At 48.1% G+C, this 13,297-nt stretch overlaps 5 protein-coding genes across 5 annotated transcripts; 4 read left to right on the forward strand and 1 right to left on the reverse strand.

Moving 5' to 3' along the window:
• Nucleotides 1–34: 34 nt before the first annotated feature.
• Nucleotides 35–901, forward strand: BP5553_06131 (uncharacterized protein; the record flags this gene model as incomplete). Its single annotated transcript, XM_032014754.1, has 3 exons — nt 35–193; nt 250–322; nt 375–901. 3 exons carry the CDS (start codon nt 35–37, stop codon nt 899–901), a joined length of 759 nt encoding a protein of 252 aa, XP_031869435.1.
• Nucleotides 902–1,600: 699 nt separating this feature from the next.
• On the forward strand, nt 1,601–2,537 carry BP5553_06132 (GTP-binding nuclear protein; the record flags this gene model as incomplete). Its single annotated transcript, XM_032014755.1, has 5 exons — nt 1,601–1,672; nt 1,793–1,885; nt 1,938–2,091; nt 2,149–2,354; nt 2,406–2,537. The coding sequence occupies 5 exons, from the start codon at nt 1,601–1,603 to the stop codon at nt 2,535–2,537; spliced, it is 657 nt and encodes a 218-aa protein (XP_031869436.1).
• Nucleotides 2,538–3,959: 1,422 nt separating this feature from the next.
• On the forward strand, nt 3,960–6,477 carry BP5553_06133 (Carboxypeptidase; the record flags this gene model as incomplete). The annotated part of the gene is made up of 14 exons (XM_032014756.1): nt 3,960–4,211; nt 4,265–4,382; nt 4,429–4,765; nt 4,820–4,842; nt 4,899–4,930; nt 5,067–5,161; nt 5,217–5,239; nt 5,298–5,330; nt 5,381–5,408; nt 5,466–5,613; nt 5,661–5,884; nt 5,943–5,972; nt 6,030–6,135; nt 6,238–6,477. 14 exons carry the CDS (start codon nt 3,960–3,962, stop codon nt 6,475–6,477), a joined length of 1,689 nt encoding a protein of 562 aa, XP_031869437.1.
• Nucleotides 6,478–7,065: 588 nt separating this feature from the next.
• BP5553_06134 (uncharacterized protein) lies at nt 7,066–9,047 on the forward strand (the record flags this gene model as incomplete). Its single annotated transcript, XM_032014757.1, has 4 exons — nt 7,066–7,262; nt 7,328–7,439; nt 7,515–8,014; nt 8,066–9,047. 4 exons carry the CDS (start codon nt 7,066–7,068, stop codon nt 9,045–9,047), a joined length of 1,791 nt encoding a protein of 596 aa, XP_031869438.1.
• Nucleotides 9,048–9,966: 919 nt separating this feature from the next.
• Nucleotides 9,967–11,907, reverse strand: BP5553_06135 (NAD kinase; the record flags this gene model as incomplete). Its single annotated transcript, XM_032014758.1, has 1 exon — nt 9,967–11,907. The coding sequence occupies one exon, from the start codon at nt 11,905–11,907 to the stop codon at nt 9,967–9,969; it is 1,941 nt and encodes a 646-aa protein (XP_031869439.1).
• Between the last annotated feature and the right edge of the window lie 1,390 nt (nt 11,908–13,297).

The raw sequence follows: 13,297 nt of genomic DNA on the forward strand, positions 1-13,297 counted from the left end.
AACTCCAAGGCATTAAATGGTACTGCCCTTAAGGATGGAGAATTTACATGCACCCACGGTCCCCTCAGGTCCTACCTCTAATCCAGCTGGCACGAATGGCATCCAAACAGCTGGCTTGACATTCACGCAACTCCAAACAAAGAAGGACAATATCGAGGCTGAACTTCGAGCTTTGGGTAGTGTGCTAGAGTCTGTATGTTGAGCTATATTTTATCACTGAAGTTAAATACTTGGGCTGATGAAACTTAGCATCGCGTTGATATGAATACTAGCCTCATCACATCTGATGGCTTTCCTCGAGCAGACATCGATGTGGCGCAGAGTAAGCCCCGTCTACCATTCCATTCGGTCGGTATCCAGCTAATACGGCCCAGTTCGGACAACGAGGTCGCGCATCATATATCTCAAGAACGACTACAAGGCACTTATGGCTGTTATCGAGAAGCACATACATGAACATTTTGCTCGGCAGGCAGAACTTGGAATAGCGGAGGAACTCGCAAATGGCACGACCGGTACGGATGACCGAGCCTCCTCTGTGTCCCACCCGCAGCAAATCCTCGGACCTCCTTTTGCGAAGGTCAATAGTGTGGTCGATGGAAGCCCCGCCCATTCTGCGGGTCTGAAGGCCGGAGACCAGGTAAGGAATTTTGGCTACGTTAATATCACGAACCATGACGGCTTGAAGAGGGTAGGAGAATGCGTCCAGGGAAATGAAGGAGTAAGCTTGTTTCCCCCTCCCATAATGGAGCCCGAGCTAATGGCCTCGAAGCGCAATATTCTTGTCCAGATATCCCGATCTTCTGGAGGTGCCGAGACACAAGAATTACAACTAACTCTAATGCCAAGACGTAATTGGGGTGGCCGAGGCATGTTGGGCTGCCATATATTACCATTATGACACTAAGTTACGATGTTCGGTAGAGGTTAAGAATTTGTTTGCTTGAGCGTTGGTGTTCCATGGAGGCGTTCTGGCAGGCCTTGAAAGAGTTTCCTCAAACGATCGGCTTAGTATCGAAAAATGGACCATTTCGGATAATCGATAGCCCTACCCCTACTTGCTTCCATCTAACATAAACCATTTTTTTGATATGCAATACTAGGAAAGTAAAGGCTGGCTTGGTTCAGAGAGTTGGACTCCATGCTTCTCGCCTTAGTCGATGCCGCTTTGTACCATAAGAATATACAATTCGAACCAGAATATGCTACTAATAACTGTGAAAACCAATACCATGTATCTCTACGGTATGGCGATAAGTGAACGTATTGAAATGCTAGGCAACCTGTCATCCTGGTTCGCCCATAAGGTATTAAATGGGGGGCGGGGCACGTGATCATTTGCTTCGCTAAAACTCTGATCCACCGATTGCCGTGCGTCAGTCAAAACAACCTCGCAATCTTCTGCGATATCAAATCATACTCCACCACGTCCACAGCACAACGCAGTACATAAAGGTACTGTCATACTCTTTCATCCATACCTTATAGGAACCATTAGGTATCGGCAACCTTTAGATCTTGCGCTTACCACTCTATCGCAGCGTCGGGAGACCTTGCCTGCTCTGTTTACATACTTTCGACATCCTTCACATCAACAATCATGGATCCAGCTACTGGAGAAGTTGTCCACACCTTCAAGCTCGTCCTTGTTGGTGATGGAGGAACTGGCAAGGTACGCTTTTTATATCGGCTGGGTGCTGCCCTGGCTGTTTGATGAAACGGACCTAATCGCTATTAGACCGGCAGCGGTCGCGAGCATCTGATATGATATCAGTAGCTAACAGTATAACAGACTACATTTGTCAAACGCCATCTGACTGGAGAGTTCGAGAAGAAATACATCGCGACCCTTGGTGTCGAAGTTCACCCTCTCGGATTCCAAACGGTATGCTCTTAGATGTCCCCAAGTCGTCCGATTTTAGCTAATACAAGCGCAGAACCTAGGCAAAATCCAATTCGATGTCTGGGATACTGCGGGACAAGAGAAGTTCGGAGGTCTGCGTGACGGTTACTATATCGGTGGGCAATGTGGCATCATCATGTTTGACGTCACTTCCCGAATTACCTACAAGAACGTCCCCAACTGGCACCGTAAGTGAGCATGATGCCCGTGCTACCTAAATACAGACACTGAGCCTTGTAATATAGGTGACTTGGTCCGAGTCTGCGAGAACGTCCCCATCGTTCTTTGCGGAAACAAGGTTGATGTCAAGGAGCGAAAGGTGAAGGCCAAGACAATCACTTTCCACCGAAAGAAGAATCTCCAATACTATGATATCTCTGCAAAGTCCAATTACAACTTCGAGAAGCCATTCCTCTGGCTTGGCCGCAAGTGTGTTGATAACGCAGGCATGGTATGTTATTAGGACCCTTGGGCGAACTCCCCCATGCTAACAGTCTTCTAGGAATTCGTTGCCCCCGTCGCCCTTGCTCCTCCTACTGAGAGCGTTGACATAGCTGAACTTTTGGAAGCAAACAAAGAGATGCGCGGTACTGATGTCCCGCTCCCTGACGGTGAGGACGACTTGGACCTCTAAATGGTTGAATTCCAACTGTTTGCCCTCCCCTCATGGCAGCATCTTAGAACGTTGTCTCGGCGATATTTGCATTTCTGTGTTGGTTGGTATTGCCGCTAGGGGTACATAGCAACGACTCTCTTGTTTTTAAGGCATAAATGCGATCTACACTGCGCAGCGAGCGTGTGGAAATGGGAGGATTGGGTGGTGGGACTACTGAGCGATGAACAAACAGCGTCAAGTAGGAACCTTCAAACTATTGCTGTGCCTCACAGTCTACGTAGCTAGCCCAATAAACGCCGTTCGTGTTTTAATGATATGATCTCGAGGTGCTGAGTAATGTGCCTACCTATCTACCTAGGTAGGTACCTTGATGGGGTCATACGTGACATGCGGTGAGGCGAAAGATAAAGCTGTACTCGAGTACCTATGCTCGGTTACTGGCTGGCCTGCTGGCCAGGTTATCGACGCTGTGAAAGCACCAGTCCGCACCAGTTCGCACCATCCTCGAGCCAGGTCAAGAATTCTTGATAATATAATCCAGCCAGCGACATAAATCACAATACGAAGCAACCAACAGCAAGGCGGTCTGTGCTGGTTTGTTTATTACAACTTTACCCCTCATCCGAATCCGAATGCCGCCATCGCCTTTCTCTGTCACCAATTTACAAGGGTACATGTAACATTGTTCTTGAGCGAGTCTGGCGATCGCACCTCGATCCCTGAATACCTACTTCGTACTATAACGTTATAACAAACAGTGGGCTTCGGGTCAGTCGAGTGTCTAGACCCGTGGCATCATCTCACCTGGGTGTCACCTGGATGGCGGCACCCTGCCCAGCGACTTAGAATATCTTGTTGTCCGCCTGTCTGTATAACATCGAGTACCGCTCCCTCCTGTATATGGGGCCAGGGCCTACAGGGATTGCTATAAAGTTATTCCTTGCCCTGGCATATACCAGCCTGTATCTACCGCATATCATTGAGGACCTGCCGAATTCTCTCTAGTAAAATGCTTGTATTCTACCGGATTGTCCACTCCCAGAAGCTCTGTCGAGAGCCGTTTGCCTATTTCTCTCCCGTGTCCGATCCATGATTTGAGTCAAGATGTCCATCTGAACGCCGTTTTACAAGAAAGAACGGAATCTATTCGTTGTGCTGGCTGCAGCACCAACTGTCGGGATGGTACCCAAGTCCAGTATGTGGGTAACATGCTACCAATCCATTGGGGCATTGGGGTTACTCGACGTCGGCTGCTTGCAGAAAGCTCTCAGAAACTGCCTCGTCCTGCAAGGTATCATGCCTCCACGGGCTATAAAGTGCGGGGCTTCCTCTACTTCCACCGACGAGTTGTCAGTGACCTGTGATAAGGAATTTCATCGATATATTTTGTCTATAGCCGTTTCATTCAGTACTGTATCCCGCTCCTATTGAGTTATCACAATGATTTGTTTTCTGGTAGCCGCCTTGGTACTCCTTGTTGTTGTCGACGGAGCCAAACCCACCCGGCCAAATATCCAAGCTCATTCCAAATATAATCCAAAACGGGCACGACAGCTTCCGGCAGATACTGTAGGCGTAAAGACGCTCACTACACCTCAAAATATTACAATTCGGTATAAGGAACCAGGCAAAGAAGGTGTCTGCGAGACCACACCAGGTGTCAATTCTTACTCCGGATACATTGATCTTGATGTAAACGTCACGCATAATCCTACTCCTGCTACCGGGAAACTAACAATTGATAGGAGAACTCACACACCTTCTTTTGGTTCTTCGAGGCAAGACACAATCCAAAGGAGGCACCCATTACACTCTGGTTAAATGGTGGCCCAGGCTCGGATTCGATGATAGGACTTTTCGAAGGTAGGTTGGATACCTAATTTCCCCAACTCTATCCTAACATGTATAGAACTCGGTCCCTGCTCTATCACCAAGAACCTCACTTCCCAAATCAACCCGTATTCTTGGACAGAAGTTTCTAACATGCTCTTTCTCTCACAACCCCTTGGTGTTGGGTTCTCATATTCACAGGAAGAGCCAGGAAGCCTGAACCCAATTACAGGCGTTGTGGAAAATGCATCTTTTGCAGGGCCCCAAGGAAGATATCCGGTTATCAATGCCACTGCGATAGATACTACTGAACTAGCAGCTGTTGCAGCATGGCATGTGCTTCAGGGGTTCCTTGGAGGCCTACCCCAGCTTAATCCAAATACGCAGTCGAAGGAATTCAACCTCTGGACCGAAAGGTGATTTTGACCACTTCAGACTGACAAACACCACTCTTGCTAACATACTGTCAGTTATGGTGGTCATTACGGGCCTGGTAGGCTTACTTTCCTACCGGAAGCCATGGCTTATTTACTAAGAGCAATTTGTCAGCATTCTTCGATTATTTCTATGAGCAGAACGAGGTTCGTATATTTTATTCTCGGATCTAGGAATGTTTTGGTTTCTGCTTTTGGAATCTTGTCTTGCAACCTAGCCACAATGATTTTACGCTTTTACTCCCTTTCCCGCAGAATATATGAGCTAAAGATATGAAACTAGTTGATCGCCAATGGCACTAGCCAAGGAATCCAGCTCAACTTCAACACACTTGGCATAATCAACGGATTGATTGATGAAGCTATTCAAGTTCCCTAGTGAGGCGTTTCAAGCCCCTGTATGACCTTATAATGCTAACACTCTCCGCTACAGCTACCCTGAGTTTGCTGTAAACAGTAAGTCAGCTAAGAAGCTTGAAACTCAAAGTACATAACACATTAACAATATTTTCAGATACCTATGGAATTGTCGCCTACAACGAAACTGGTGAGTACGGTATTCGGATTATGGAGCCTATTTACTGATTCCTCTTGTAGTGTATAACTACGCCAAATTTGCAACCCAGTAAGCAGCACCACATTGAAAACTGACCTTGATGAGGTCGTAGGCTGACTTTCTTAGTATGATTGGTGGATGTTTAGATCAAATAGAGTCATGCAGGAAGACAAATAGAAGCGCACTCGCAGATTTTGCGATATGCACTGAAGCAGCGAACTTATGTAGAGATAATGTCGAAAGCGTTTACTATTCCTATGGCGGCCGCGGCGCTGTAAGTTCTTCATTCTGCCCTTAGATGCCCCGACTAACGGTGTCAAGTATGATATCAGGCACCCCCTTGATGACCCAACTCCAGAGAGCTATTACGCTAACTATCTGAATTTGGCATCGACTTCGGCCGCACTAGGTGTGGATCTCAATTATAGCTCGACTTCTAACGATGATGTCTATTTCGCTTTTCAGCAGACTGGCGATTTCGTTTTCCCTGATTTTAAGGAAGACCTGGAAAAAATCCTGAACAACAGCGTCCGAGTTGCTCTCATGTAAGTTCTACCAATTAAATTTATGAAAGCGATACTGTAGTTCTAACCTTTCAAACAGTTATGGCGACGCGGATTATATATGCAATTGGTATTACAATCCTCGAGACATTAATGCTATAGATGATGGATATTAACAGTCCTTCAGGTTTGGTGGTGAGGCAGTTTCTCTCGCAGTCAACTACACCAATAAGAAAGAATTCGCCGCGGCCGGATACGATCCTTTTATTGTTGACAGCACCGAGTACGGCGAAGTCCGTCAATATGGAAACTTTTCCTTCCTCCGCATGTACGAGGCGAGTAGTTTTCTTTCCAAAGTCTCTCGCGGTCTCTGCTCTAACATGATTCCATAATAGTCTGGTCACGAAGTGCCATACTATCAACCTAAAGCCAGTCTAGAGATGTTTAGGCGCACACTTCTGGGCTTGGATGTGGCCAATGGGAAGGGAAAAATCACTGGGAACTTCTCAAGTCCCGGTCTCGCTCATGCGACTCATACGGAGCCATTCGTGCCATTACCATCATCGACAAGCTCGGCTGCTGCGTCAAGTTCAAGCTCTGTTGTTAAGGGACGTCCACGTATTCCGCGGTCGTAAGAGCAGGTTGATAGGAAACCACAACGCGATAATAACGAGCAAATTAGTCCTAGAAAGCTCAAATGATGTGGCAAGAGAAATAGTCGATTAATCAGCCAACTATTTATATTGTATTAATCGTAAATTTTGAATACCACACTGGGCGAACTGGGCAAGTCCTTACGGAGGTTGTACCGAGTACTTGCATATTTCATGAATATGCGGCTCCAAACAGCAACGTCTTGAACCTCCAGCCCCAACAGGATAATTCTTAGATAAGACCCAAATGTGCATTCCGAGTTATGTTAAAGTCTCAAAAGAAAAGATATTTTTCGAGGTATGATCATGATGTTGCAGGGTTGATGAGGCGCGTAGATGGAATATGTTGATTTCTCGGCCTGTTCCGGCATGGCTTGACATTTCGCTTGTGTCGTGACGCGCCTCGCGACTTGAGCTATTTATCCTGGGCGTGCCACTCGCTGATATCACCCAACATCCATTTAGTTTGCAATTATACAATTCCTCCAGTTCTTCTAAGATATCCTTCCTCATTGCACTATCCTACTCTTTGAATTAGTATATTGGCATGTTTATGATATATCCACTGCAATGAACGCCGCGACTTTACCCCCACCTCCCTCGTCCCCGAGCCCTGCTATGGAGGGACGGGAACTCTCGAATTCCAGTCACGACGAGGAGGATTTTGACACGGTTGGAGAACATAATACATCTTCTGTTATGGGAGACGGCCCATCTGGAGATTCTGAGAATAGGACGCACAGCAAACAACGACGGAAGCGAACTAGGTATGTTCCATTCCTAACCTTGGGAGCCATTTCAACAAACAGACTGACTAATATATCTATCCCAGGCCCGAAGACCAAGCCATCCTCGAAGCAGAGTTCAAACAAAACCCGAAACCAAACAAAGCAGCGCGTGCCGTGATCGTGGAGAAGGTCACTCTGAATGAGAAAGAAGTACAGGTCAGGAATACGACCCTGACGCGGGGCATTTGACAGACGCGTGCCATTTAATTTCGTAGCTGATATTTTAAGTAGATATGGTTCCAGAATCGACGCCAGATAAACAGAAGAAAGTCGCGCCCGTTACTACCACACGAAATTGCCGCGTTTGGGATTGGAGGCATGGCAGCCCTCTCGTCTGATCCTGCATCGGCATCCTGTTGTAGTAGTCAGGAGACAGAGGAAGCAGGACCAAGCTCGCAACAAGAAATGATTAGCAGTCAGGAAGATGTAGAGGGTGCTCGGGAAACGGAACAGCCAGCACCAGAGATACCACAGGTGCCTGCCGATACTTCGGAGACCAAGGTGCAAGAAGGTATCGCGTGCGATAAGCAATCGACAATACAGCCAATGAGTTCGGCCTCAAATGTCGAGTCACCCATAATGAGTTCCAGCAATGGGAACAGCTCAATATCTGTACCTGAAACTGTCACCACATCGTTCTCCTCCACACCTGGACATATGACCGGAAAGCCCATCGATGGCTCATTTTCTATGCCTTCACCTCAACTAACCCGCACCTCAACTCCACCAACGTGAGTAAAATATCACCCAGCAAAAGGAATCTTACTAACCATGAAAATTAGTGATAGTGCGATACAGCCCACTTCATGTCCTGGAAGAGTTGATCATCCCCAACAATCCAGTCCTGAGAGTCAACAGCCAACTCCTATTTCTCAAATACGATTATCAATGTCCCTTGACGGAAAGGCAGAACTTACTTCATCTGAGCCGTCGCCTCCTCGATCACTCCCTCCACGACCGTCGTCTTCAGAAGATATCATCCCCCAGAAGCGAACCAGGATACTTCAACGGAGCCACAGCGCCTATCCTCTCGGTCTCCAAGCGGCGCAAGCATTAGCATTAGCAACCAAACCTTTCGTACCTCGACTAGCTACTGGTCGGTCAAGGGACGCACGTACCTGGGAGTTCTGTTGCGATTCGGATGCTCAAGACGAATTGACGACGCAGGCTGAGAATGAGTCTCATGGCTCAGCCGTTGCCGCAATTAGCCTACTACGCTCCACGAGTAATTCTGTGCTTAAACCAAATAGCAATAAACGGAACGCGCCGTCCACGAAATATGAATCAAGCAAGCAGGGCAAGAAGCCTAAGTTGGAGAGGGCAATGTCAAGTCTTGCAAGGTTGCAGAATCCAGCCAAGTCCTCGAAACCATCACAGAGTACGGAGAATAACGGGAAAAATCGCTTTCTGAGATCTCCATCCGGGGACTCAGATAAGGAAAATTGGATTCCGCATGAAAATGGAGGTAACCCCCGTCGTCGACCATTACCTTCCGCACGAGCGGACAACCGCACAAGTTCGAGGGCCATCCTTGGAGATAACCTCAGCGTGCTTTCACATGCTGTCAATTTTGGCGGTCCCTCAAAACATAAACAGAAGAAGGGGAAGGATGCAGGGCCGGATCTTTTTGAAGACCAGGAGAATGGTGAGGATGCTGGTGAGGATGTGGAGAAGTTTATGCGTGGCGAGATAAGTCCGAGTAAGAAGGGCGATTTAGATTGCGTGCAAGGCCTACTGTCTTTGAGTCAAGGGAACTGGCGATAGTACGCGTGGATTTGTGAGAATTTTTTGTTGGTGTTAGGTATGGTGATGGTTTGTGCTTGGGTAGTGTTGCTGAGAAGCTGATTAGCATTTTCCTGGTGATTTTCCCTGCGGGCTTTGATGGTCTAGGATACCAAGACCAGGAATACGATGAATGAACTGATGATAAACAGTAACTATAGCTGTTCTTACTGCGTGCCTCACCTGTGAATCGCTATGTGTTACGAATTGCTGTGACTGGCGGTTGAAATGTCGTTTCTAACTCGAACTGCCATCAACTCTCTACTATGTCGATTACGGTCAGGGGTTCCGTATTTACCCTAACAGCTCCTCGGAGGTGCAGGATAAAGTACAGCATCGCACGGAAAGCACTTGGTATTGTCAGAGAAACCTAGAAGATCAAGGGGCAGGAATCATTTGAGCTGAAGCCACGGGCTCCTCGACATAGATGAAGCTAATTATCATAAAAAAGTTCGTGAGGAGTGCAGATATCTTGAGGGTTGACGAGCATCGAACTGAAGCACAGATGAAGACTCGGACAGCAAGATGGCAGAATAATGAGGTCAAAAACTATGGCTCACGACGGCCTAATCCGGTTTTTTATTTAGTACGGTACCATGAAAAAAGTAGGGTCCATATCACGGAAGTAGCGAGAGTACTGTGAGAATGCAGGAGAACAGTAGTTATCTCGAATGACTCGTAGGAGCCAGTAAGTTAGGAATAACTAAACAGATTATTTTCCTAGTCTTGAATCTAGAACCTGTCTACAGATTATCTAGAAAGTGTTTCTACCTGTCCATCACCCAAAGAATGAAAGTGACGACGGGATCTACCACATCATCCCAAGCCCAAATGAATATCTATATCAACTAGCCGAAAAATGAGGCCAGAAATAATGGTGGTGGACGGAAGCACAAAGCATCTACATCCCAAGCATGCTCATCTGTCTCCTCAAAGGACTGGCACTGATACTGCTATCCTCGCTCACGTAGCATGCGGAATCGGTATCGATATCCCATTCTACCTCTTCTTGTTTATTCTCTTCCGCGCCATCCCAGCCCTTTTGCATAGCTCCACGGGTATTCCATCGCAGAGTTCTAGACACGCTATTGAACCACTCTGCTCCAGATCTAACAACGGTGGGGAATGGATACTGCGATGCAGCAATGGTAACGTGGTCACCTTGTTTGAGCTCCACGCGACCTTTACCATCGAATGAGCAGTAGGCTGTGGCTCGGGAATTGTGAGGGATAGATACACGGAGGAGCATGGTATCGGAAAGGACCATGGGCCGGAATGATAGGGTGTGAGGGCAGATAGGCGTCAGGAGAATAGCAGGGATATCAGGATGTACTAATGAGCCACCAGCTGATAATGAGTAGGCGGTGGAGCCGGTGGGGGTGGAAAAGATGCAGCCATCAGCTTGAACGATGGTGAGAAGTTCATTATCCCCATACAGCTCGAGGTTGGAGACATATGGAGATGGTCCCCTGTCGATGACGAGCTCGTTGAGAACCTCGAATTGTTCTCCTTCTTCCATGTCTTCTCCTGCTCCGTCTCGGTAGACGGTGCAGGTGAATCGCATACGCAAATTGACGCGCATGCCTTCCTCTCCCATGACCTTGTTTAGATGCTCCTTGAATCGATCATACTCAAAATTGGTCAGGAAGCCCAAACTCCCCAGGCTGAAAGATAGAATTGGAGGAACGATGCGCTGGAATAACCACGAGGTGAAGAGGACAGTTCCATCCCCACCTAGGGTAAGGACCAAGTCGAATTTCTCTGGTTGACTCCAGCACAAATCCGGAGTCCAATATTTCAAGAGGTGTTCAAAGCGGGGTTGAGCCTCAAGCATATCGGCCGCTCCAAAACGCTTTGAATTTCGGAGCTTTGCATCCACATAGACGTTTACGCCAAGGTCAGAGCCATATCGTGGGGTGCTCATGAGCCATGTGGCTAAATCCTTGGTCAAGCTGACCAGTTGATTATCCCTCGCCTTAGTGACGATCATAACATTGCGGACTGCTCTCTTGATTGGGCGGCGTTGAAGTTGTTTTGATACTTCTCGAACCCCAGTGGCAGTCTGCATAAGTCGCGAATGCGACATGTATTCATCTTCTTTGATTTCCTCCAGCACTCTATCAATATTGACAGCATCGTCGAATCTTTCGTGGTAAAAACATGGTGATTGCAAAGCATTGAAACGGGGCGTCGATGGAGTCCCGTTTCTACCGGCTAGATCGGACAAAGCTGAGGAGAGCTTCTGGGACGTAGCCGTTCCCGGCCGATTGTCCGTGGAACCCTGGACACCAAGCATGCCTGATAGCGACGACGCCAGAGACATGTTATGCTGATTCTGGTTTCTGCCCGCCGAGGCTATCGCCTTCAAAATCGTCTGTTTTGGGATAGATTCAACTGACAAGGCGTTCTTGCGGTGGCTATGGAAGATGTGTGCCGCGCGGGAACCGGAACCGAAGGCTGGGGATGAAGGTAGAGAAGCGGCGGCGCTGATGGGATTCTGTCCTACTGTAGGCGCAGTAGAGCAGGATGATTCAGAATTATCATTGTCGGGTATGGTGCTAAGGTTGATAGCGGTCAATGGGCTTGGGTGAAGCTGCTGGGGATACTCGCGAAGAGCGTCTCCAAACTGCGGTGTTCCGGTCAATCCATTACCGTCCTTGAACAACTGCGACGGAGAGATGGCCGTGTCTTGTGAAGGAGTTGCGGAAAGAGAGGAGCCAGTGAAGGATTCATCAATCCTGGCAAGAGTGGATGGCGGTGGTGGTGGAAGGGGGCTCGAGAGCTTAGTAAGGTCCAGGGCGGGATGAATTGAAGTAGCCGTCGGGGAAAGCAACTCAGACATGTTTGAAGTCGTCTCGAAGGCTTTTTGGTGGGACAGTGACGGGGCTCGGGGGCGCGGGTCCGGGGGTTCGGGAATTGTTTGCGGGGCGTGTGGCGGCGATAAGATTTTTGTCGCGGATCTAATCGCTGCCGGATCCGGAAGTGGTCAGGTGATCTGGTGCAAATGAATGGCAGATGACAGAGGTGGTCGAGGATGTCTTCTTCGTACTTGCAGTTCCAAGAGAGACTGGGAACTGGAGATCGAACTCGTAGCGTTGGTGAAGAGGAGTTGGGAGATATTATATCTACAATTGTGGTTCGGTCCTGGTACTGGATGCCGGGGTTGCCAAGGGCTCTAAAGCGATTTTATACGCACGACGGCAAGAAATGGCCAACTTCTAGAGGAAACAACTGTTAGTTTTTGATCCATCGATTCGATATCACATCGGCCTCGAATCAATGCGCCATCACGGTGAACCCGTGTGTTAGATGATAGGGCACAACACAGTGCAGAAGGAGAACGTACGTGATGTTGTGATGGCTGACAGGTAAGCGAATAAGGCTGCAGGACGCTGTGTGATGTACCTTTTTACTCGCTGGGAGGCAGATGATATCTGGGGAAGAGGCGCAATGCGATCGAGCTCGAAATCGGGCGGCTATTAGCAAAATAGTATTGGTGTTACTGGTAGTGATTGGTAGTGCAGAAGTCGAAAAGGCCCCCGTGTATAAACAAAAATGCGACAAATATTGAAGTGGTCGACGAATTATGGGGTATCTTGAGGGAATGAAAAGGAGACTCTCGGTCTATAGTCTATGCGATGGATTGGCGCCGTGTAAATGCATGAAGAAGTGTTTAAATAGAGGAGGACAAGAGCATGTCCAGTGAAGATAGGAAGTGAATGTGGGAATAAAGACAATAAAAACAGGAAAAGAAGAGGCGAGACGGGCAAGCTACCAGAGCTCTGCTTTCGAGAATGATAGCTCACACGGTGAGTCTGGTTGGTTGGTGGACGGAAGTCTAGCCAGAGCAACACAAAGAGACTCGGCGTCGGGCCGGTCTTTATAGGGGCCTTTCCTAGAGGCTGGAGTTTGGTCGGATTCTGTGGTCACTTGGGACGGACTACTACATTCGCAGGCGAATTTTTGATACATCGTCTCAAAGATCACGGGCCAGACAAGCTAGCGTTTTCAGACCCCTCGGGGAGTACGGCTCAAAAGCAATGCTACAGAGTGGAGTCCTCCATGGCTCCACTATGTGCGCTGTGACACCTGGGCAGCTGCAGGCAGCATGATGTTTGGAAGCCTCTAACCAACAGGATGGGACTGCTGTCACTGCACAGAATGCTCGAGGGATCAAACCCCGTGCATCTGCTTTTTCTGCCGCTGGTGCCGTCAAGCCTACCAGGTCCCCA

The sequence above is a fragment of the Venustampulla echinocandica genome (genome assembly GCF_003357145.1).
Source record: "Venustampulla echinocandica strain BP 5553 chromosome Unknown scaffold_3, whole genome shotgun sequence".
NCBI classification, from domain to species: Eukaryota; Fungi; Ascomycota; class Leotiomycetes; order Helotiales; family Pleuroascaceae; genus Venustampulla; species Venustampulla echinocandica.